The sequence below is a fragment of the Nyctereutes procyonoides genome, unplaced genomic scaffold (assembly GCF_905146905.1).
Source record: "Nyctereutes procyonoides isolate TBG_1078 unplaced genomic scaffold, NYPRO_anot_genome, whole genome shotgun sequence".
Taxonomy (NCBI): domain Eukaryota; kingdom Metazoa; phylum Chordata; class Mammalia; order Carnivora; family Canidae; genus Nyctereutes; species Nyctereutes procyonoides.
In genome coordinates this window covers 43,424,306-43,450,321 of record NW_026575125.1, presented here as the reverse complement: position 1 = coordinate 43,450,321, position 26,016 = coordinate 43,424,306, and the positions used below count along the sequence as shown (strand labels likewise).

The 26,016-nt window shown below is 43.3% G+C and overlaps 1 protein-coding gene across 5 annotated transcripts in view; it reads left to right on the top strand.

The window, feature by feature from the left end:
• Positions 1–24,955, top strand: part of SHROOM4 (shroom family member 4) — a 298,508-nt gene extending 273,553 nt beyond the window's left edge. For 4 of the 5 annotated variants that reach the window (XM_055338486.1, XM_055338488.1, XM_055338490.1 and 1 more), the window contains 5 exons: positions 7,944–8,726; positions 12,215–12,364; positions 13,223–13,403; positions 17,186–17,455; positions 19,232–24,955. In XM_055338486.1, the coding sequence (XP_055194461.1) occupies positions 7,944–8,726; positions 12,215–12,364; positions 13,223–13,403; positions 17,186–17,455; positions 19,232–19,501 (1,654 nt within the window). In that variant the 3' untranslated portion in view covers positions 19,502–24,955. The remainder of the gene's footprint in view (positions 1–7,943; positions 8,727–12,214; positions 12,365–13,222; positions 13,404–17,185; positions 17,456–19,231) is intronic. The other variant, XM_055338487.1, reaches the window with a different exon arrangement.
• Positions 24,956–26,016: the final 1,061 nt, after the last annotated feature.

The following is a 26,016-nucleotide window of genomic DNA, read 5'->3' as shown; positions in this document are numbered from 1 at the left end:
TGCAGACCTAAATGAAAGTGGGTCTGTGAACTGTCCAGCCCCATGCTTGATGCATGATGGACTCTCCATAAACAAGACTGATTGCTCTCATTCCCTTACTGCCATGTCCATGGCACCATGTGAAATCCAGAGGAATAATAGGAAGACCTTCTTGGAAATTCCAAGTTGGGGCCATTGGAGGGGGGGAGCTAGGCTTTAGCTACAGGACAGCCACAAGAAAGCAAAAACTTCTCTGTTCTCTTTGCACCAGCCTCCCGGGGGCTGTGGAAGGTTCAGTGAGAGTCTTACCACTTGCATTTGTAATTGCCAGACTAATTGTTCCTTACTTGAAGTTCTGTGGGCCCAGGGGCAGAGAAGGGTGGCAATAACAATCCCTCTGGGCCTTCCTCCCCTCCCTGTGTAAGCCTTCTTGTGTCTCACTTCCTGGATCTTGCAAATATTTCCTTCAGCAAAAACCTGGGAGTGGCTATTTCTCTTGGAGCAGTCTTATCTTTTGGCTGCTGAGGAAAGGGAAAGGGGAGAGAGGCTGGCCCTGTGTACCCTTGCTGCTGAGATCCTGGAATACCAAGCTATTGTGGTGAGTTTAAAAACAAAACTTCCAAAAAAGAAAACTTCAGAAGGACTGGGGAGGAGGTAGGAGGAGATTTTTCAGTCTCTGCAAATATTAGTTTTCATTCTTGATCACTATTAGGCCAAAAGCGGGGGGGGGGATTTTTTAACAAAAGGGGAAAATCTGTTCATCAGAAGAAAAGATAACCTGTGCCAAGAGGAAAAGAGAGGAACAGCCCAGGACTTGGCAAGCAGTTTGCTTTTGTTTTTGAGATGTAGTCTCCTTGCTGGTGTCAACAAAGCCCTTTCTTACACTTAGCTTTCGTGCTTCCACATAAAGAGCTAATGTCTCCATGGGCATGTGGGGATGACTGCAGTGTGAGTACTTTTGCTTCCCCCTAAGAGTCCTTGCTTCAGGGAGATTGTCCCTTGGAGTTGGAATAAGGCAAGTTCCAGTCTGGACATTGCTGCTTCTTACTGGTTAGGAAAATGATTTAACTGCCCCCCCCCGTTTTTTTCTAAAAGATTTTATTTATTTATTTGAAAGAGAAAGAGAGAGTAAGAGAGTAAGAGCAGAGGGAGAGAGAAGCAGATGCCCCACTGAGCAGGGAGCCCGATATGGGACTCCATCCCAGGACTCCAGAATCATGACCTAAGCTGAAGGCAGATGATTAACCAACTGAGCCACTCAGGTGCCCCTGATTTACCCCATCAGGCCTCACAATTCTTACCCGCCAACTGGCAATAATGGCACTGACTTTGATGAGTTGATGTGAACATTAATAGAAATACCTACACGAAAGTACATGAAGCAGTACCTAACACGCACTAGAAGTAAGAAACCATAGCCCTTTTCCCTTAAAACTCCCTGTCCTTCACTCCACTCCACTTGGTCCCAAGGCAGAGACCCAAGCATGCAGACAGCTTGAGCCCTTGGAAAATATGAATGCTAGAGAGGCCACTATCCTTTGTTTGAGCCTGACAACTTCAGTGGAAGCCTTCTATTCACCCGTTTGCTCCAGCTGTACTGCCCAGAAGGAAGGAGCTGTGTCATTTTTGCTCCACTTTGATCTTGTCACCTTGCACAGTATTCAACAGCTGTGTGGAAGGACACACAACGACCCAGCCTATACCATGAAAGGTACTCCTTTCCCTTTGCAGAGTCATGCCCACTTCTGCTCCCCCAATGTAAGTGACTCTACAAGGGCTCAAGCTGGCCCTGCACAGGCCATGGAAGTGGAGAGGGGGGAGTGGTTTTTAAAGGATTAGGATTAACACAGAGAATAACAATTTCCAGGTTGCCTTGCCAGAGCCCAGGGGCCCCAGGTAAGGTTACAGGGCCATGAAAAAGGGCACCAAATGTCTAGGAGAGCATGTTTGTCTCTTCCAACTGATTCTGGAGTTGGCTACCTGTAGGTAAATTCTGTAAGGGTAACATAAGTGCTTAGTTATGTTAGTACCTGAACAAGACAACTCCGAATATCTAATCCTTTTGATTTTCACACTGCTCTGAAACCTAAACTTGCATTTTATTATCTGTCTCTTTTTTTTAAAGATTTTATTTATTTATTCATGAGAGACACAGAGAGAGAGGCAGAGACACAGGCAGAGGGAGAAGCAGGCTCCATGCAGGAAGCCCAATGTGGGACTCGATCCCAGGTCTCCAGGATCACTCCCTGGGCTGAAGGCAGGCGCCAAACCACTGAGCCACCCAGGGATCCCCTTATCTGTCCCTTTTGAGTAGATGAGAAGAGTGAGTAAATGAGCCCAGAGTTAAAATCCTTGGTTAGCTCAGGCCTCCTAGCTAGGCAGGCATGTGGCTGAGCTGAGACCTAAGATCTCCTGCTTTCTTGGCTATTGAGCAGGGCTGAACAGTAACCAGGGAGACAGTGCAGTCCAACTCCTTTGGTGAGAACAAGGAACAAAGCCGAAGCACACAGCAGTGAAGGTTGTACACTGTGCAACTGCCATAACCATATGCAGTGGCCCTGACTAAGGGACTCTGTCCTAATAATAAATATAGTCTGTCATTATTAATCACCTCCCATGTACCCAGCATCATTGCTAGGTCCCTTTTATTTTTTTATTTTTTATTTTTTTATAATAGAGATAATTTTTTTAATTTTTTTTTATTTATGATAGTCACACACAGAGAGAGAGAGAGGCAGAGACACAGGCAGAGGGAGAAGCAGGCTCCATGCACCGGGAGCCCGACGTGGGACTCGATCTCGGGTCTCCAGGATCGCACCCTGGGCCGAAGGCAGGCGCCAAACCACTGCGCCACCCAGGGATCCCGCTAGGTCCCTTTTAGATAGTTAATCCTCACAGCAGCTTTGTAGATAAATATTTTACGGAAACTGAGATAAATACTATGTGCAAGGTCATGCAGCTTTTTTGGGTTATGGAGCCAGATTTTAAATTTTTACTGGAATTCAGACCCAAGTTTTTCTGGCACTGTGTTCTTTCCATTATGCTCTTCTTGCCTTGCCTTTCCTGTGCTCTGGCAAAGGAAAAAGAAAATGGTAAATTTAAGTACTATTCTGGGGCGGGACTCTTCTCACCATCCTACAGGACATCGGCCCAGCTGGGGCCTTTGGAGACGCTGATGCCACCTGCATTTCCTTAAGAGCTAGATTGGAGATGAGGGTGGAGAAGAGGGCGGGGAGAGGCAGGGAAAGAAGGATGGGAAGGTGTTTGGCAAGTGGTGGAAGACATGCTGTATAGATTGGAAACCAATCCGACTGGGCCAAAGAACTCTGCTCCCCCAAACCTCCATCCCAAGCCACAGCACTCCCATCGTTTTCACCCCGGACCCTGGTTTCTGTAATATGGTCCCAGAGCCACTTGTAGTAGAATCCCTTGAGGGCAGTTGCAGATTCCCAGGCCCTGCCGCAGAGGTGCTGAATCCCAATTTCGGGGGTGGGGGGCAGGGCCTAGAAATTTGCATTTTCAATGACCTCTCCGGGTAATTTCGATCAAGAGCCACTTTGATTAAGAACAATGCTCCCACACTGGGTGTTATTCTGTATGTTGGTATGTTGGTAAATTGAACACCAATAAAAATTAATTTATTTAAAAAAAAAGAACAATGCTCCCAGACCAGTGATTTCTGACTTTTTTTGGGTCATGCACCCTCTTTAGAAAGAATTTTTTTAATGCACTTTCAATATATGTTGGTAGTTTATTAATAAATTCTTTATATGTGCTAATGTCCTAATATTTATGTTTTTTCTTTTTATAATTTTATTTATGTTTTTAAATGCAAAAAAATGGTGAGACTTTTCCATCAGTATTCTTAGATGAGACTGGTTTCTAGTTTTCCTCTGTATATGTCCTAGTTGTTGGGTTTTGGTATCGACATTATGCAGGATTCTTTTCTTCTCCCTCAGTAGATTCTAGTCTAGGAAGTGTGAATAGCATTGAGGTTGTCTGATCCTTGGAAGTTGGTAGAATTCACAGAAGACAGCGTGAGTGTGCTATCTTTTTTGTCAAATGTATCAACATTGTTTCCTATAGTAACAGGTGGGTTTTGATATTCCTGTTCTTCTGCAATTGGTTTTGGTAATTTTTGTTTTCCTGGAAAACCATTCTAAGCTTTCAAATGTGTTTTCATAGAGTAGAACAAAGTATTCTCTTACTCTTTTCATTTACTCCATAACTGTGGTTATTTCTCCATTTCTAATTTTGTGCATTTGGGATTTTTAATTAGATTAGCAAATGGTTTATCTTTTTTATTGTTTTATATTTTTTTGAAGAAGTAACTTTTGGCTTTAATTATTAATTCTACCATTTGTTTTCCAGTGTATTAATTTCTACAATTAGTTTTCTTTCTGCTTTGCTTAGGTCTGTTTCTGTGGCTCTTTTCTTGACTTGTTTTGTTCAATGCTTAATTCATTGATTTTAATTTGTTCTTATGTATTAATATAAAAGCGTTGGAGGCTACAGATTCTCCTTTGACCACTGCTTTTGTCAGTCATATTCTCTAGCTTCTGATATTTCATTGTTTTTTTTTTTTTTTTAGGTATTCTACAATTTCAGGTCAGATCTCTTCGTTGACTAGAGTGGAGGATATTTTTCCCTTTTATTTTCTATGTGCTAAAAGCTTTTGTCTTTCATTTTTGTTACTAATTTCTAGTGTTGTTATGTAGTGATTAGGTACCATAGTCTGTACTTCTTTCACTTTTTGTCCTAATAGAGAGTCAATTTAAAAAGGGTTCAATGGGCCCTTGAAAATGGAGAAATATAATGTTCCCATTATCTTAGTTTTGACTGTCATATCTGTCATCAGCTGAAAAAGCCTCATATTTCATTGCTCCCATTTTCTACCTTTCCATTTCCTATGGCTTTTGCATTACGAATTTTGGTGCTATGTTGTTTGATAAAGATTTAGGATTGTTAGAGCTTAATTGCCTTGTTTGTTAATTTTTGCCATTAACTCAACTTTGTTATGATATGAATATCATGGCTGTTGGTTTTTTTTTCATTTTTGGCATGAGTTCATTTATTATTTTCTAGAAGTATATTTGATACACAACGTTACATTAGCTTCAAGTGTACAGCATAGACACTTGAGAAGTCTATACATTATGCTATGCTCACAAATGTAACTGGAAGCCTGTATCTCCCACTCCCCTTCACCAATTTTTCATTCCCTCCCACTGCCCTGCACCCTTCTGGCTACCATCAGATAGTTTCCTGTATTTATGGGTCTGTTCCTGCTTTTTGTTTATTTATTTTGTTTTTTAGGTCCCACGTATGAGAGAGATCATATGGTATTTGTCTTTCTCTATCTGACTTATTTCACTTAGCATAATACCCTCTAAGTCTAGCTGTACTGTGGCAAATGGCAAGATCTCATCCTTTCTATGGCTGAGTAATATTCCTGTGTGTGTGTGTGTGCATGTGCCTTTTTTTATCCATTCATCTTCTTTATCCATTCATGTTGTTGACACTTAGGATGCTTCCATATCTTGGTTCTTTTAAATAATGCTGCAGTGAACATAAAGGTGCATATATCTTTTCAAATTAGTGTTTTCATTTTTGTTGGGTATATAGCCAGTGGAACTATTGGATCATATGGTATTTCTATTCGTTAATTAATTTATTAAATATTTATTAAATGCCTACTGTGTGCCAGGCATTAGGTACTAGATAAATGAGACACCTGAGATCCCCTGCCCTCATGGAGTTTACATTTTAGTTACAGAGTGGAGCACAAAATAAACAAGCAAAAGTAGGTATGTGATGTAATATTAGGCAGGGATACATGTTCTGAGAAAGAACAAAATAGAAAAAGGATTGTTAAGGATAAGTCATCTCTATTTTAGATAAGGTGGTCAGGAAAGTTCTCTGCCTGATAGTATTTGTCATCCTTTTACTTTCCACTCACTGCCTTGTTTTCTTTTTTAAAAATGTAAATCCAATTAGCCAGCATATAGTACAGCACATAGTACATCATTAATTTCAGATGTAGTGTTCAATAAGTCATCAGTTGTGTAATAAGTACTAGGTGTTTGTTTGTTTCCTGATGAATAAAATGCCAGGCAGAACACTTTGAACACTAGGAGTTGTTCTAATCTAAAGGAACTATAGGTGGGCGAAGGCCCAAATGAGAAGGGAGTGTGGATATGTGGAAGGGAATTTCTGATACATGCAAGTGATGAACTAGCCATGATGGGGACTGAAGATGAGCCAAGTGAAGGAGATTTTGTTCTTCATTCTATCTGAGCTTGGCTACCATTATGTGTATCATTATTTCTTAAAGAAATATTCTCAGTCTTCAGTATGACTATTGAATGGGTATCTGTCTGATGATTTAATTGAACTGCTGGAATTTCCTGTCACTAGGCAGTACTTAGCATGATGCTGATTGCTCACAGGCTACAGCAGGAAACCAGATCTTTGGGTTTGAGGGCTTAACTCTTTATTCTCTGAGACTAAAGAGATGTCCTTTGGCTTTGGTCACTATTATATAGAAGTTTGACTTTTTAGGCATATTTTATACATATTTAAATAAACCTGGACTTGTGTCTTTGGATATTCTTTTTGAACTCTATTGCTTATAAGATGAGAATCTCATTTTGCCTCACAAGTGATAGTCTTTTTAATCTCCTGATAGTTTTTTTCTTCTAAATGTATAATATATATACACGTATATGCATATAACACATACATTGAAATACACACACACACACACACCCTTAACTATTGAATCTGGAATTTATCTTAGTATATAATAGATGGTATACTCCAAATATCGCTGCTCTGCAGTTATCTCAAAATTTTTTTATTTTTTTATTTTTTATTTTTTTTCAAAATTTTTTTAAAAAATCGTACTTTATCTCCTTGTTATGGAAGGTGAATTATATACGATGTTTTTATAGATAATTTGATATGTTTCTGGAGTTTTCATTCTGCTTTATTAATCAGTAACACACTGTTTTAATTGTAATTGCTTTATGATATACCTAATCCCTTACTCCTATTTCTTCTGTAGCAAAATATTTTTAATATAACATCTTACTTTATCTTGCCAGTTAATTGAAAAATGCCATAGTTAAAAATTCCTGTTGAGAATTCTGACTAGAATTGCTTTAGAAGGAGGTATTTTAAGCCCCAAATTGTAGATATTTGGGGATTGCCTGCTTGATATTTTTTGGTACAACTATAAAAACATGGACAGAAAGCATGTCAGATCCACGATACAGCTTGCATCTGGAGAGGCATCAGGGGAATAGAAGTGAGGAGTGAAACAGGGTATTATGTATATCTTTTAAAAAAATCATCAAGCATAAGATGGCAGTGTAGTAAAATATGCTAATCCTGGGCAGTAGGTGAGAACATGAATAATTATTATAGCAATCTCTGTATGTTTCTAAATATTTAAAATCTTTCCTGATTAGAAACAAAGCAAACAAAAACAATTTAACAGGATAGCTGAACTTGTAAGCCCCAGTACACAGCACATTCAATCTGAGTGCCAGAGTACGGTAGTGTGTGTATCCAAACTTTGGAGCTAGACTGTCCAGGTTAGATCCTAGTTCTACCACTCGCTAGCTTTATGACCCTGAACAAGTTCCTTAACCTGTCTGTGCCTTAGTCCTCCTGGCTGTAAAATGGGGACACTAATGATAGCTACCTCCTCGGATCATTATGAGCATTAATTAACTTAAGATGACCTGGAAAGCACTTGAAACAGTGCCTGGCATTTAGTGCATACTTATTAAGTGTTAGCTATCAATATTATGTGTTAGTATTACTATTCTTATGATTACATTTACTGTGTATATTTGCTTTGTTTGGAGGCCATCTTGAGTTTTACAGAAATGACGTTATCCAAAATATGGGGCCATCTGCAACTTGCTTTACACAGTCCTCATCTTGCTGTTTTACAGGGAAATGGCTCATCCCAAGGCTAGCCTTTCATGGGCAACCCCGTTCCACCCTTGCCTTGAGAACCCACCACTGGACTTGTCAAGCTACCGAGCGATCTCTTCCCTTGACCTTCTTGGAGACTTCAAGCACTCCTCGAAAAAAACAGATGAAACTTCTCTTTATGAGGAGGGGCGCTCCATGGCCTCTGTGCCTTACCCGCTACGTAGCCGGGCCTTCTCAGAGAGCCATATCAACTTGGAGCCTCAGAGCTCCCGGGCCTGGGGGCAGCACAGGAGGGAGCTCTTCACCAAAGTTGATGAGACCCAGCCTGATCCTCTGGGAGCCAGGAAGAAGGCATTTCCTCCTCCTCGCCCTCCTCCTCCCAACTGGGAGAAGTACAGGCTCTTTCGTGCAGTCCAGCAGCAGCAGCAGCAGCAGCAGCAAGAGGAAGAGGCAGAGGATGAAGAAGATGAAGAACAGGAAGAAAGGGGGGAAAAGGGGGGGGAGGAGGAGGAGCTGCCACCCCAGTATTTCAGTTCAGAAACCACTGGTATGAGTGCCCTCCATCCCGAAGAGGTCCTGGAACAGCCACAACCCTTGGGCTTTGGTCATTTGGAGGCTCCAAGGCAGGGCCTGCCAAGCTTTCCGGCAGAGCAAGAGTCCTTTGATCTCCATCCTGGCAATTTCCTGCCTCCAATAAGGAGCCACTTGGGATCTCCACCAGAGAAGGCTCAGCACCCTGGCTATTATGGTACTGGTAGGCTTTGGAGGACATCCGAGAAGGAGACCACTGACTCCCCCAAGTAAGTGCTTATGAAAGAAAGGTCCCTGAAGGTCATGAGTTTGAATTGTACCTCCACCATTTACCTACCAGCTGTGTGGCCTTGACTCGGGGGATTAAACTGTCCCCAGCCTCATATTTTCCTCACCAGGAAAACAGGCACAGTGATCTCCATTCCACATGGTTGTTGTAAATGTGAAGATAATCTAGATGAAGTAGAGAGCCACATGTCTAGCTCGTCATCAGTGCTCAGTAAATGGTACTTGCTGATGTTCTTCAATATCACTGTCAAAATACTATATTATTTCCCGGAAGACATTAAACCCTTGTTGCCTCATGGCATTTCCCCAAAGCCTGGTACAGGTCCTTCTCTGCCTTTTCGTTTGCTTGTTCTCTAGAATAAGAGGCCAGCTCACAACCTGTCCTGCTTCTGCTCCAGGACCTGCCTGGGCTTCTAAACTCTGCTCCAAGGTGGTCCTGCGAGGGGAGGTGGGCGCTTTATGCCCTGCTTGATCCTTATAACAGCTACAGGCATCCTTTCCCTCTTCCACTTTCTCCACCACCCGCACCGCTTCTTCCCCTGCCTCTTTGCATTTGCTTCTTCAGTGGGCAATAGGTGGTAGTTGAGGGGGCTAGTTGCCTGGGCAGGAGGCCAGAGCAGGAGTGTAATCTAGCCACAGGGCTGCTGGTGTGTGTCTACTTCACCGTGCCAGGGCTCATCAGCGTGCCCTAGACTGCATGGTGGTTGTCCTCTTGGCTCCAAAGCAAAAGAACTCTGGCCTCAGCCCTGGAGTTATCCTTCAGAGAGCTCAGCCCACACTCTGCTGGGGGAGGGGGTGGGGGAAGGCATCTATCCCATAAGTGCTTTCTTTAAATCCCTTCATAGAAGGAAACTCGCCTGAGACTTGTTGCTATTAGAAGTACCTTGTTTTTGTGTTTTTTATGGACATGTAAATCCTTTACTGGGCCACCTGGAAGCAGTTGAGAAGTTCTCCAGCATGAGGTGCCACAGGCACAGCATGACAGGGCCTCACTCCTAGACAGCCTGAGAATCTCTTATCCAATCCCTGGCAGCTGCTTCTCAAGCTGTCCATCTAGCTGGGGAGCATTCTCATTGTCATTGGAAAACATTTTGTGGCAAGAGACTATGGCTGTTTACCTGTTACTGTCACCAGCAATGAGAAGGGAGGGTGACCTAGCATGTAGTAGGCACTTAACATTTAAGAAGAAAGAATGTATAGACAAATGGCTAAACATGTATTAAGCATTTGCTATGTGCCACACACTGCTAGTCATTTCATACCCACTATTTCATTGAACCTCCCAGCAGCCCCATGGGCCATTATGATTCCCATTTGACAGATGAGGGTACTACATACAGTGGGGGAAAATAAGGGACTAACTTGGAATTGCACAGCAAAGATTCCAAAGCCAGATCTGTGTGACACTAAAACCTACGCTTTATTCGCCATCCTAGGCAGCCCCTCTCAGAGAGATCTTGTTCTTGTATGAGAGCAAGGCCTTTACAAGACCTTTTTGCACCACAGGGCAGAGTGTCCCAGAGCTAGTGGTTACAGACCTGACTTTCCCCTTTCAGCCTCCTATTCCTTCCTCCTTTTCTTTACCTCCATTCACCTTGGAGCTTTGGCCAGAGAGAAGAAAACTGCTATTGCTAGAGATCTTGTCACTCGTTCCAGATATTTATTTATTTTTTAATGATGATTGGATGCAAGGAGAAACATCTGTTTGCACACAGCCCTAGGTTGTGGCTGCAGAAAATCAATTATAGATGCCTTTTGAATGATGTGGATTTAAGGAACAGTGTTATTCCCAATAAAGCTAATATTTTCTGCCTGCTTACTATTGTGCCAAGCATTCATTGTTCTAAGCACTTTTGTATGTTGGTGGATTTCATCTTCACAACCAACCTGTGAAATAGATGTCATTAGTGTCCCACATCTTTTAGGTGACAGCAGTGTGGCACAGGGGGCTAAAGTAACCTGCAGAAGATCACAGGTAGCCAGAACTCAGGCCATCTGGCTCACTGTGCCCATTACATCCTCCCAAGATCTTGGAGCTCCTCAAGATCCTATTCCAGAAAGCATAGGGTTCTAACCAGAAGGAAGTGGCTTTAAGATTTTGTAAGGGAGAAAGAAGTGCTAGGAGCAAGGAGATATATAATATTTTGAATGTAAAATGAAAAAAAAAAGACATCCTATTTTCAGCCAAGTCAAATCAGAGCATCTCTATAACCCACACACTATTCAGTTACACATGCTGGGATACATATAGAAGCAGGTTAGTGGAATTTTTCAAGCGTTGGTGAAGTCTCCTAACTCTGGTTCAAGTACAGGTATAGTTTGCCTTTTGAACTCTATGCTCTGCAGAAGGAATCTGATTTTTGCTTTGATACTCATTATCAAATGCAGATTATGTTGTCATAGAGCTCCTTAACTCCTGCCCTATTAGCAGAGATTATGAGGACAGTGGCCCTAGAACAGAGTGCCTAATATGACAACTATGATATGGTACAGGGCTGTGTCTGCTGAGATCTGAGTCTATAATTAGTATATATCTTTAAGATATACTTCCAGTTTTATTGAGATATAACTGACATACAGCCACATCCTTTTTCCCCTTAATTCTGTACTTCCTTCCAGCACTTTCTAACTCAGAACTCTCACACATACCCTAGATATTTTTCTCATAGATAAGAATTCCCTAAGTTCATACATTCATATTCCCTCCAGAATGTACTCTCTTGTCTGCTAACATATAGTCCAGCCAGAAAATTCCTTACATACAAGGTTTTATATGATGTCAAGTTCTCCCTTTGGCAGTATAGCATACTGGCTAAAAGTATAGATTCTGGAGTTAGGTCACCTAGGTCTAAATCATGGGTCTGTCATTTACTATCTGGTGACCTTGGGGCAGTCATTTTCCCTCTCAGTGCCTCATGGTCCTTATCTATAAAATGGTTGTCATGAACATTAAATTTTTTATCTATATCTACACACAGACATGCAAACACATACACATAAAAACACATCTTAGGACAGCTTCTAGAGCGTGGTTAGCACTGTGCAAATATTAGCTACTATTGTTCATTTATTAGTGTTGCTACTTTAAAAACCCACATGTAAAATGAATGCCTTGGATGAGGAATATTGGCATGCCCAAGCTTCTTTTGTGTGACGAATTAGAAGACAGCATAGCATGAATCAGTAAATAGCTGTGGAGCCTTTTAACCATTATTTTTGACCTTCATCTAAGAGCTGCAAGTAGCTGCAAAAATGACTAATGAGTTTCTCCTATTTTTCCTTTCAAGCAGCTAGAGGTTAGCAAAGGGGCAGCGACACAGACAGGTGGAGGGTAGGGGTGACTGGTAGGCAACAAGAATATAGTGGGGGTGAGCCTCCCTCTTGCATAAACCGGGGTTGGAGATATTTGCCCGTCCATCACTGAAATCCAACATTAAAGCATTTCTCTTTATCTCCTTCCTCACTCCAGACCAGAAGCCCTGATTGCAGAAGAGTCCAAACCCAAGGCAGCATGGAGCCAGAACTACTTCTTTCCTGAGGAGCAGTTCTCTTGTATGGGCTGGGGCTCTGAGAAGCAGCATCTCAGCCCTTCAGGCTTCAGTGAACCCAAGACAACAGGGTCTGCTGCTACCCTTGTCAAGCCCCTAGGCGCCACTGATTCCATTTTTTCCCCATTTCATTCTGCAACCATGGAGGAGGCTGGGGCCACTGGGGATATGCCAGAAGTGGAGAGATGCTATCCCTTCCCAGGCTGAAGGCCTGCCTCAGAGGCAGTCTCAGAAGAGCTCATGAGAGATGTGGTAGGCCGTGACAAGTCCCTGGCAGGGGTGTTAACCCCGGCCTCCAACATGGTGACCACTGCTGAGGTCATGGGTGACCTCTTTGCCGTGGGAGATCTGCAATGGAGGGGCCATTTCAAGTAGTAGTGGCTTTTCCAGAAAAGAATAAATTGTGAGAGTGTCTAGGAAAGCCATAGGGTGCCTTTGTAAGCAAGCAGACTAGATCGATCTGGAGTGGGTGGCAGTGTGGGATTGGATAGGAGGAAGGCCAACAGCTATGGAGGATGAATAGCTAAGGTCTCAGATACATCCTACCCCTCCCCACCCAGGGATTCATATGCCTGGGCCATGAACTGAGGGGACTCATGGAAGATCAGAAGCCCAGAACTTTGGGGCCTGCCAGTTTTTTTCTGGCTCTTAGTTGGGTGCTGAGCAAATCAGATCATCTCTAAAGAAGCTCCTCTACCCATTGAAGTCAGGGGCATAGAAATAGCCTTCTGTGTTCTCAGAGTTGGCTTCCTGATGATCTTCATGTGGCCCATTTACATTTTAGCCATGCTTACTGGTCCACCAGTTCCTTATTCCCCAGCTCCCAGGCAAAGCAGGGTCCCACTTTCACCAATGAGGTGAATTAAGAAGCAGAGAGGTCAGGAGTCTCTCAATGGAGGTATTCAAATGGTCATTCTTTGTTTCCACAGACAAGAATTTCAGCACTTCTCACCTCCTCTGGGGGCTCCAGGAATCCCTACCTCTTACTCAGCTTATTACAATATTTCTGTGGCCAAAGCAGAATTGTTGAACAAGTTGAAAGACCAGCCTGAGATGGCAGAGATTGGCCTGGGAGAGGAAGAAGTTGACCCTGAACTGGCTCAAAAAAAGGTGAAATTCTCTGATATGATCTTAGATTTTCAGCATTCAGTTGGAGTGTCTGGAGGTTGACCTGCCCTCTACGTGCTCCACAACAACTTGGTACATCCCTATATCTCCAATATGGAAATCAAATAGCCCCCCTGGGTTCATCAAGTGCAACTCCAGTCTCTCTTTTTGATCCAGCCAATAATAGTAATGAGAGTGGTAGAAATCAGCAGCAGCACCACCACCACCACCACACCACCACCATCACTGGATCTGTCGAATCCTTAAAACTGTTCAACATTGATTTCTGCCCCCTCCTTATTTTACCAGTGGAGAGGATTAGGTTGCTCAGCGTTACAGACTTTAGGGGTAGATCCAGAACTTGAAGTCAAGAATGATGCACCTCCCACTTTATCATGCGCCATCCCTGTGAAATAAGCCAGCCTTGTAAGTAACTCACCGCCTGCTGTACATCAGAGTTTTTGACTGCGAGCTCAGACCAATAGCAGCCATTGGCTGTATTCTCCATGTGACTTTCCAGGAGAAGGAATGAATTGACCAAGCCAAAAGAGGAGAAATTATAGGCCCATAAACTTTAGTAAGAAGTTTTGCAAGAAGAATCAATCATCTCTTAAAAATACTAGAATGAACAATAGAAATAATTATGATGTTCTGAAGCCTCCCCATTCTTCCTCTGAGCATCACTAGGGCTAGTTTTCTAATCAAATTCCTGGAATCACTTTGCCCTCCCTGCACTTACCCATTTTATTTCCTAAGCAAATAGGGTTTCCATGGCAACTCCAAAGGCCTAATTTATCACTTTGTGAACATCTGAACTTAATGTAAATTGCTCCTCTGCCCATGCTTCTCATTCAGGACATGACCTGTAGGAAAGCTGGAGGCCATTTGCAGGAGACCTCCCCACCACTTTCAAACTGGAAGCAAAATGTCAGAGAAAGAATGGGAAGTATGGTGGTATCAAAGTTATATTGATTCAGATGCCTGCCTCCTTGGATTTTGTGTTCCCTGAGCATGGCAAGGCTGCTCCCAGCTTACTCAGGACTTTTTATTAGAAGCAAACCTAATAAGAGTCTGACCAGGAAGAGAAAAATGATCAGAAATGGCAAAGCAAAGAACAGCAGATAGTGATCTGAAGTGATTCTGGGGGAGCTAGGCCAGCTTTTGTCTCCGAGGAAGACAAGTGAAGAAGGTCACCAAGTTGTAATATCCTAGAAAAGCAACTCAGTTTTAGCCAGTATACTTTCCCCAGGGCTGAATGAAGTTCAGGTGGCAAAGCCAGGTGCCAAGAAACAAAGGGCTCTCTTTGCTTGCATCCTTCCAAATCTATGGAATGATGGAACTGAAGAGCTAGTGTGGGTAGGTGATTTTCCAAGTTGATCGTTTGGCCCCCAGCCTTCCCTTGTCCCTGGCATTGAGTTTTGTTTGGGAGAACAGAGGTCAGGGATATAACTGAGAGCCTGTTGGCATCTGATTGTGTTGCCTCATTCATATCATTGGTCCCTGATCCCCAGTGGGTTTTAGAATTTTCCCTAAATGTAAACCTATGATGCTTCAGACATAAGATCATGGTAATCTCCTGACTTTGGGCCAGTTCTGAAATAGAAACAGGCCCTTGACCCAGAGCAGGCTCTCTTGGGACATTTCTTGGACATTTCTCCTTGGACATTTCTAAATAAACTACTAGAAAGGAGCACATGCTAGAAAACCACAAGCCTATGGTCCCAGAGTACCTGGGTGGGAATAATAATAAAATGAACACTGAAGCAGGGCGCCTGGTTGGCTCAGTCAGTTAAGTGTCTGGCTCTTGATTTTGGCTCAGGTCTTGATCTCAGGGTCATGAGATTGAGCCCTGTGTCAGGCTCCACACCTAGTGTGCAACCTGCTTAAGATTCTCTCTCCCCCTCTCCCTCTCCCCTGCCCCTCCCCACTGCTTGTGTGCACTCTCTCTCCTTTTCTCTCTCTAAAAAAAATATGAGAAAAACAAACATATACTGAGGCATACTTCAGTATATATATATATATATATATATATATATCATATATATATGATATATATACACACATATACATATACATACACACACAAGATATGAGATGCCGTTCTAAGCATGTAACCTATATTAAGTCATTTCCTTCTCAGAACAGTACTATGAGGTAGGTGCTATTGTTATCCCATTTTTTCAATGGGGAAATTGAAGCACAGAAAGTTGAGTGATTTGCTCAAGGTTACACCAATGCTTTGTGGCAGAACTGGGGTTCAAACCCAAGTAGTCGGGCACTAGAGTCCATGCTCTTAATGACAATATGATGCTGACAGCACAGGCCATGAGCAACGTGGGGTGGCTCAATTCTTAAGACTTTGCACCAGACAAGCATCTACTAGCTCTGAGTGCCTGGTAATGATAATAACAGCAGCAGCAGCAGCAGCACTAAACAGGTACTGAGCACTTAAGATACCAGGAGCAATGCTAAGCATTTTACTTCTATGATCTCATTTAACCCTTACCATGGTGGCAGGGTGGGGGGAGAAGAGGAAAAGCTTCTTGTTTACAGATGAGGAAACAGAGAAAGAAGACTCCGTGAGATTGGGTATCTTGCCCAAGGTCACACAGTTTGGAGGCAGTGGAATTGGGACCCAGGCATCTGTGACTCTAAGCAGCTACACTACCACACTACCTTCCTATGAATGGAGTTCCAAAACTGTTTACACCTACAGGGGAGACAGATCAGAAGACTCAGGCAGTGCTTTCCTGAAGAAACATCACCAATAGGAGAGAGACTGGATGCACCCACGTGAAACAGGGGATGAACAATGTCAAATTATACTCGAGTGTTCTATTTCTGAAAGGCAGTAGAGTTCAGAAAAGAAAGAGGTCATTGAGAGAAGGGCTATGGGGACAGCAGCTTCCTGCAGGGAGGATGGGAGCAAAGCTGGGCTCTGAAGAAAGAATGGGAACAGCCAAAGTGAGGGAAGAGATCGAGAGCAGGTAAAACTGCATAAATCCAATCAAGAACACAAGTATGACTGCAGATGGAATGAGGGCCCAATCCTGAAAGATTCAGAGCTGTGGGATTGGAATGGTTGAGTGGGGCCAGGCTGAATGATGATAGCAGCCAGACTTCATTAAGTACTCAGTCCATGCTAGGTCCTTTGCATGCATAGTCTTGTTCAATGAAGTCAGTACTGCAGTTATGCCCATTCTGCATCAAGAGTGTTAAATTCTGTAAAGAAATTCGCCCAAGGCCACACAACCAGGAAGTTGGCAAAACCAGAAGTTAAACCTAGTCATCGGGACTTAAGAACTCCCAGTCTTATCCAAAAGGCCGCAAAAGCCAAATGGAGGGAGCGAACATGAAACATAGTGCCAGGGCACATGAGAGATACTTCAGTGGGTTGAAGGAAAATGAATGAAGCCCCAGGCAAATACTTGATGATAATGCTTTGATAACCTCTGCTCCCACAAGCATTTCAATTCCTGTTTATTAAATGGTCTCAGCAAGCGTTCATTAAGTTACATCTGGCAAATGAAAATTAGCCCCTGGGTACCACTTATCTAATGCCAAGAAGTTTGGTGGTAACGGATTCCTACCAGATCTGAAGAGACAGAAGAGAGGGCGCCTGTCCAGAAAACTGGAATTGCTCATGACTTGCTCAGGCTTCCTTTGTTTCTGACGGCAAGTGGAACCTGCCATCTGTCTCGGGGATCCCAAAACAGAGGTTAAAAGTGCAGACCCATTTCTGTCCCCACTCTCATCCTTTGCCTTCCCCTGTTTATTTCTCCTAGATACAGCTTATTGAAAGCATTGGCAGAAAACTCTCTGTCCTGAGGGAGGCCCAGCGAGGACTGCTAGAGGACATCAGTGCCAACTCTGCCCTTGGGGAGGAGGTGGAAGCCAACCTAAAAGCGATCTGCAAATCCAATGAGTTTGAAAAATATCGTTTGTTTATTGGGGACCTGGACAAAGTGGTCAACCTGTTGCTGTCGCTCTCTGGACGACTGGCCCGGGTGGAGAATGCTCTCAACAGCATTGATGCAGAGGCCAACCAGGAGAAGGTAGAGTTGGGGTCTCTGGGGTGTGGATGGAGGGAAATGCCATCTGTTCCTTCTCAGGGCTTCCTCTTTCAGATTTGGCTAGTATGAGAGACAGTAAAGCATAGTGTTAAGAGAATGGGCAGTGGGGGCACCTGGGTGGCTCAGTGGTTGAGCATCTGCCTCAGCTCAGGTCATGATCCCAGGTCCTGGGATTGAGCCCCACATCAGGCTCCCTGCAGAGAGCCTGCTTTTCCCTCTGCCTATGCCTCTGTCTCTCTCTGTGTGTCTCTCATGAATAAATAAATAAAATCTTTAAAAAAGAGGGTGGGCACTGGCTTTTAAGTTGTCTTATAATTCTGGATCTACCAATAATTAGGTGCGTGGCTGTGGGCAGCTTACTTAACCTTCCTCTGTCTAAGTCTCTTCGAAAACACCCTACCTCATGGGTTCATAAGAATTAAATTAGATAATCCTTATTAATTACTTAAAACAGGGCCTAGAACAGGGTAAACACTGAATCAGTGCTACCTGCCAGTAGTAGTAATAGTAGTAGTAGTAAATAGTAGTTGTAGTAATGTTATTGCTAGTGATAGTGATAGTAATAGTAGTAGTAGTGGTGGTGGTGGTGGTGGTGGTGGTGGTGGTGCCACCTAGGTGGCTGAGTCGGTTAAGCCTCTGATTCTTGATATTGGCTCAGGTCATGAGATCAAGCCCCACATCACAGGCTGCATGCTAAGCAGGGAGTCTGCTTGAGATTCTCCCTCTCCCTCTGCCCCTCCCTCTGCTCACTTTCTCTCTCCCTCTCAAATAAATTAAATCTTTTAAAAAATAATAGTAGTAGTAGTAGTAGTAGTAGTAGTAGTAGTAGTAGTAGTGGTAGTGGTGGTGGTATTATTGGTGTTAGTGGTTTTAATGGTAGTGATAGTAGTCATAGTCTTGGTACTGATGGTGGTAGTAATAGTAGTAGCAGCAGCAGCAACAGTAGAGCAATTTCACCCCACTTTCTCTCTCTCTGAGTTGAAGGAGGAGATCTCAACAAGTAGCTGAGACTGAGAGTCTGTCAGTTTCACAGTTTGGGCCACTCTGCATACATCCCTGAACCAAAGTGCATTCCCTTTCCATGCACAAGTGGTTTGGAATACCAGTCTGAGGGCAGCCCGGGTGGCTCAGCAGTTTAGCACCGCCTTCAGCCCAGGGCATGATCCTGGAGACCCAGGATCGAGTCCCACGTCGGGCTCCCTGCATGGAGCCTGCTTCTCCCTCTGCCTGTGTCTCTGCCTCTCTCTCTCTCTCTCTCTCTCTCTCTCTCTCTCTCTCTCTGTCTCTCTCTATCTCTCATGAATAAATAAATAAAATCTTTTTAAAAAAAGGAATACCAGTCTGAATCCATGTTAAGAGACACATACGCCTGTGCATACACATGTGGACATGTGCACTCACACAGGTCCACATGGAGACACACATCATTTTGAAAGCATTGTCACAGTGATATTTGTTCTCCAGGTGGAAGGGGCATGAGCTGGCTTTGTCAGAGCCTCTGCACCTCCCACTCCTACCCCCCCACCAACCCCAGTGGTAGTCCATGGATTAAAGACAGTGTAGGAGATGGAAAGGGGTAAATGCACCTCCCCCCTGTCCAGAAGTTTTGGCATGAAGGTGGACTTCAGAGCAGGACATTTAGGACTGATGAGCTAGCAGAGTGAGGAACTGTTTGCCTCAGCCCTCCTGGCGGAGCAGTGAGTTAGGCAGATGACTGGTAACTGGAATGGCTCTTAATTTGTCTATATGATTCCTCAGTTGGTGCTGATAGAGAAGAAGCAGCAGCTAACAGGGCAGTTGGAAGATGCCAAGGAGCTGAAGGAGCATGTGGACCGTCGGGAGAAGTTGGTGTTCGGCATGGTCTCCCGCTACCTGCCTCAGGACCAGCTCCAAGATTACCAGCACTTTGTGAAGATGAAATCTGCTCTCATCATCGAACAGCGAGAGCTGGAAGAGAAGATCAAGCTTGGGGAAGAGCAGCTCAAATGTCTCAGGGAGAGCCTACTCCTGGGGCCCAGCAATTTCTAATTCTACAAGTGGACTGACACGCCATTCCTGCCCAGCCACAATGGGAAGTGCTTTCAATGTTCTTTTTGCAGTTTGTTAGCAAGTAGATAGCAGTTAGTTAGCAGTATGTTCCATAACCTCTACCTTGGACATCTCTCGCTGCCCCTTACCTAGCATTGCTCCCAACTGGCTAGGAGGCCCTAGGGATTCCCCAGACTTCTACCCTACAGAGTAGAAGCAAGAAGTTGGAGCTGCCAGCAGCAAGGTGTGATTATACAACCACACTCTCCTTCCCACAGTTTGCACAGGCAAGCACTCACTGCACACAGAACCTACTGTGTGCCTTCATTCTTGGTACAGGGACTCCAAAGACATCATGCACTCACTACCCACGCACACCACAATCAGCCTGCCAGGCTCAGAGAGAAGCTGCCTGTGCAGCTCCATTCTGCCCAAGGCTTGTAGCCTGGCCATTTCCCACAGAGACCTGGCTCTCTTGAGGGCTTAGCTTACCAGCAATTTAAGGTCCTCACAATAAGCTTTACAGTGGGAAGCACAGAAGGAGAAATTACACCAAACAAAATGTGAGGAAAGATTGGGAATCCTGAGGTGCCCTGCCAGAGCTGAGTTTAAACAAATTGGCTCCACTCCTGCCTTCCCCAGCATCTGGTTGAGGGGGAAGGAGCCCTACTCTCAGCCCTGGCTAGTGTGGTCCTCCTCCTGTCCAAAGATTTTTGGCCTACTGTTTCTGTTCCATCCTGCCTGTCATTGCTGGAGGTTACAAGTGCCTGCTCTAAGGATTCCACGCTATGGGCCATTAATAATAGATCTACTAAAGCTGACTTCTGGATAAAGATTTCCTAATTGGGGTGAGGGGTTCTTTGTTGTATTTTAAATGGCCTTTTGATTTTTATTTATTTTTATGTTTTTATTTTTTCCCTTTTTTTAAACTAATAAGGCGAGAAGAGGGGAGTTGGAGAAGGAAAAATAATCCCAGAAGGAAAGCATTTTCTGCAGATCAGCCTGAATTCACCATGGCTAGATGAGCGAGTGTCAAATCCCTGAATTCTTCCCACTAAAGCTTTCAGGTGTCTAAGAAAGGAGTTCTAGTCTTGAACTCAGCTGACAATGGCCAGGCCCTATACTTTTCTTGATGTCAGGGTAACCATAAGCTTAGCATTCCCTGACGAGTTCAGTTTTATTTTCTTATTTTTTCTTGAAACCAAAGAAATCTAAAACTGACAAAGTTTTGCCCATTTCTCTATGATCTCCCATCTAAGGAATTGGGTAGAAGTGAGCTCAGGAGGAGATCTTCCATCTCACAGTTGCTTTCTCCAGTGTGTGGCCTGACTCAGAGAACTGAAACTCGTGGTATCTGGAAGTTTCAGCCAGGGCCCCCCCCCCACCCCCAGCCCCTGCCACCACCCAGAGCAAATTACAACCCAGCCAGAATTTTAGGCACACAAACAACTAATGCTGCTGTTGTTGCCAAGGCCCTGACACCACTAGCCATCTGCTGTCCTGGAAAATCCCTCGTGTAGGCAATGGCAGGATAGGAGTCATGGACAAACTCTGGCCTATTATCCAGCTCAGTTCCCTGTTGTTCCTCACTCACTGGTGCCCATGGTTCGTATTGCAAAGCCTTGCTCAGCAAGCCCTGGCATCGCTTCTATTTACTCCTGGGTTCTTTGAGGGGTCCTTGGAGGTTAACTGTAGCAGCAGGGGTGCCTCATTCAACCAAAGAATTTACCAAAGAACTTTGCTGCTGCTACAAATACTGATCTCTAGCATCCTCCTTTTCCTCTTCATTGTATTTAGAAACAATGGAAGAATCTTGGCCAACAGGGTGTCCTGAAGGGGGCCCTGGGTATGCTCTTAGTACACTGCTGCTGTTGGAACCACTGTTAAAATGTCAACCTGCCATTCTGCCCTCAAATGGAGGAGTCTACTCTATTCAGGAAGGCCGATGGCTTGTAAAGGCCTGGGCTTACCCAAGCCAAAGTTGATGAAGGTGGGAGAGTGTTATGAATAGAAGCTGCAGTTGCCATCTGCTTTTTTTCTTAAACAGGCTCTAAAATAAACAATGAGTAAGTTGAGATGTCCTATATAGTGGGCTGAGGCCAAATATAATCCATCATTCTCATCATTCTAAGATTTGGGGGGCTAGGGCAGCTTTTTAGGCTGGGGAAAGGCCCAGGGAAAAGAGTGGTCACTTCACCTAGACATGATAACTATGGTCTGAGTTGTTCTAGTCAGCATTAGATTGGTTTTACATGAAATTTATCACACTAAAAGTACTATTGACTGTGTTATTTTTGTCTCTCATCCCACCTGAGATTAGAGTTGGGATCAGAGCACAAGAATGCTCATTTTCACACAGAAGGACAGTTTCTAAAGCACTTAATAAAATAACCCCAAAACTATACTGAGAAGTGAAGCTTGGCAGAGAAAGGTGAGCTACCAAACAGCAACTAATGCCCCATGCTACTGACATGAGTGATATTGGTCCAGAGCTGCCAGGATTACTCAAAATGCAGCATCTCTCCCCTGTTCTCATTTCCTGGGCTCAGCCCTCTTCCAAGACCAGCCAGTGTATACAGTTTGGAAGGGAGGCCAAGGAGATTCCCCAGATGGTTACTGGTCTTGACCTCTGCCTTCTATTTCAAATCCTCATACAGGCCCTGGTGGGTAACAGGTTGATATAGAGAGAGTAGTCTGTGCAAGAGCTACTATCACTTGTCCCTTCCTACTCCCCCATCCCAATCCTGAGGGTCTGGGTAAATTGTGTCTCCTTGAGTCCCACAAGCTGCAGACTCTGCCAGAGTAGAGTGGTAAATACTCAAGGGGGTACCCAAGAGAGACAGACACACTAAAAACCAAACCCTAGAAATGGAGAGACTGGAAGCCAAGAGGATGAAAGATGAAAATCCTTTCCTGAGGCCAGGTTCAGGTTCTGGTTCTGTTCTCCACTTAACCTCCTATGTTAGAAAGCTGCCCTGGGGGCATCAGAGCCACACCCCTAACCCCAGTCTCCCTGAAGATGCTGCTCTGCCAGTAGCAGCAAGTCCCAGGTGGAGGAAGCTAGGCACATTTATGGCCACTTCTTCCTGTCTGGAGCTTGGTGACTCCCACTGTCTTTGCCAAATGATTTGTCTATGCCAATACTATTTCTGTAACAGTGTATTATATTCTTTGAAGATTAGTAGGCCTTTGGGGGGTGGGGCAGGGGGCAATTTCTATAGATAAAGGACCAGTGTTTGTTGTATGACTGTCGGGGGTCATCTATGCCGTGTGAAGCTAATCTTTTTCTGAATCTTATTGTTTCTGCAATTGTGTCCTCCACCACTCCCTTCTTGGCTGACATTGATATGCCTGCCGGATTGTCATCAAGGGTTATACTTCAATAAAAGGTGCTAAGGACAAAAAAAAATTATGTATTTTCACTGAGGTGATGGAAATTCTCTAATGGTATAGCACTAATGCTATACCATTCATTAACCCCAGTAAAATAATTTAGGACTCACAAAGAGTCGACAGTAGGTGTAATTTCAAGTGTAGACCTCAGCAGTATACAGAGTCCAGTTCTGGAGTCTAGCCTGATCAGAGAGGTGAGGCACTTTCTAGACCACCTCCAATCATGAGTTCTGTCTACTGTTGTGCCCAAGATCGCGAATCCGAGAAACCACCAAGGAGCCAACACCAATGCAAACACACGAGGGTTTATTTACAAGCTCGAGCCTGGGTCCAAGTATACCTGACACAGTGGAACAGGGACTTGGACCCCGAGACTAAGAGGCTTAGGGTCCAGTGGCCAATGGGATACACAGAAAGTTGCAGTCATGCTGATCCACTAGGCTGGATTTCCGGTTAGGGTGTGCCCTGGTCTTTGACTAGGGCGGGGCAGTGCCCTAAGTAATAAGTAGGTCAGCACAAGGCGGGTGCAGCACAAAACAGAGTCAGTCCTGCTCTGTTTGTCCAGGGGTAAGGGGCTTTGTTAAATTTCCTGGGTCCCACATCTACTAGTATCATCTTCTGCTTGATAGTCCAGTCTCATATCTTGCCTCTTAACAACCTGGAAGGCAAGGTTCTCACTGATCCACTCTCCGAGGTAACTGCAAGGTTTAGACCCAAGTGCACTCCAAGCAGCAACTCTGACCCTGAAAACCTTACCTTTTCCCTCAGTGTATACATTATTTGTATCCCAATCAATCGCCTCCTATTCCAAATATCCTGTGTGGTAGAGAGGAAAGTGCCTAGCTTTGGCGCTCAAATGAACCATGTACAAGTCCTGGTTTTTCCATTTATCCTAAGAACCTGAGTTATTTGCTCAACTTTTGAGTTTATTTTCTTATCTGTAAAATGGGAATAATAATATGTATCTTGTATAGTTGTGGCTTTAAAAATAACATATGAAAGCTACCAGCTATCCACTGTGAAGTTGTTAGAAAGGCAGAATCCTGGCTCTACCCCAAACCCTTTTAACTAGATTCCCAGAAGATTTACATGCATATTAAAGGTTGAGAAGTATTAACCTATCACAAACATGTTCAGTACATGAAATCTATTATACTAGTCCTTATTTATCTAATTCATTATTTTGTAATCCCAGGCATATTATTGGTCTTCTCATACTGCTCACAACTACCTACCTAAATGAGTTCAACAAGGTTGCAGGATACAAGGTTGATACATAAAATCACTTGTATCTCTACACTCTAGTATTGGACAATTTGGAAACAAAATTAAGAAAACAATTCCAGAGGTGCCTGGGTGGCTCAGTGATTGAATGTCTGCCTTTGGCTCAGGTCGTGATCCTGCGGTCCTGGTATCAAGTCACACATCCGGGTCCCCATAGAGAGCCTGCTTCTCCTTCTGCCTATGTCTCTGCCCCCCTCTCTCCGTGTGTCTCTCATGAATAATGAATAAAATCTTTTTAAAAAATTCCATTTACAATAGTATCAAAAAGAACAGAACACATAGGAATGCATTTAACAAAAGAAATGTAAGAATTTTATACTGAAACTACAAAATATTGTTGAAAGAAATTAAATAAAATGTAAAGTTTTTAGATTAAAATCTGAATCTAGTATTTCGATGACAATACTCCCAAAATCGATCTACACATTCAGTTCAATCCTTATAAGAATCCTGGCTGTCTTTTTTGCATAAATTGAAAAGTCAAACCTACAATTCATATGAAACTACAAGGGACCCAAAATAGTCAAAACAGTCTTAAAAAAACAAACTTGGAGAATTGATACTTCTCAATTTCAAAACTTATTACAGAGCTACAGTAATCGACAGTGTGTTATGCATACAAAGATAGACATGTAAATAAACAGAAGAGTATTGAAAGTACTGAAATGGGGCAGCCCCGGGGACGCAGCGGTTTAGCGCCGCCTTCAGCCCAGAGTGTGATCCTGGTGATCCGGGATTGAGTCCCACATCAGGCTCCCTGCATGGAGCCTGCTTCTCCCTCTGCCTGTGTCTCTGCCTCTCACTCTCTCTGTGTCTGTCATGAATAAATAAATAACATCTTTAAAAAAAAGAAAGTACTGAAATGACCCCTTATATTTATGATCAGTTACTTTTTGGTAAAGGTGCCAGACAATAAAGATGGAGAAAGAATAGTTTTTCAACAAATGATGTGGGGACAAATAAATATCCACATGGAAAAAAAATGAAGTTGGACTCCTTTCCTACACCACACACAAAAATTAACTCAAAAAAAGATTATAAACCTAAATGGAAGAATCACGTTTACAAAAAAAAAGTTACAAAATGCTGAAAAGAAAGCATAGGAGTAAATCATCTTGAAATCATGATAGATGAGATTACTTAGAACTCCAAAAGCACAAGTCGCAAAAGAAAATATGAATAAGCTGGAGTACATCAAAATTAAAAACTTCTGTGCTGCAAATAACGCCACTAAGAAAGTGAAAAGATGATCCACATAATCAGAAAAATAGTATATCACATATCTAATATTAGACTTTTATCCATAACATATAAAGAACTGTTACAACTCAATAGCAAAAGTAAATAAAAAATGGGCAAAGGATCAGAAATGGCATTTCTCCAAATAATATATGCAAATGGACAATAAGCACAGGCAAAACTGCTCAACATTAAGGAAATACAAATCAAAACAACTATGAGATATCACTTCATACACTATAATGGGTATGATCAAAAAGACAATAACAAAAAAAAGACAATAACAAGTATTGGTGAGGATACAAAGAAATCGAAATACTCATACATTGATGGTGGGAATGTAAGATGACCTGGAGGTTCCTTAAAATGCTAAAAACAGTTTCCATAGGACTCAGCATTTTACTCCTAGGCATATGGCCAATAGAACTGAAAACAGGTGTTCAACATAGTAACCTCTTTGACTTCAGCTGTAGCAACTGTTTTTAGTTATGTCTCCTGAGGCAAGGAAAACAAAAGCAAAAATAAATGATTGGGACTAGGGCAGAATGAAAAGATTCTGCACAGAAAAGGAAAAAACAAAAATAAAAGGCAACCTACAA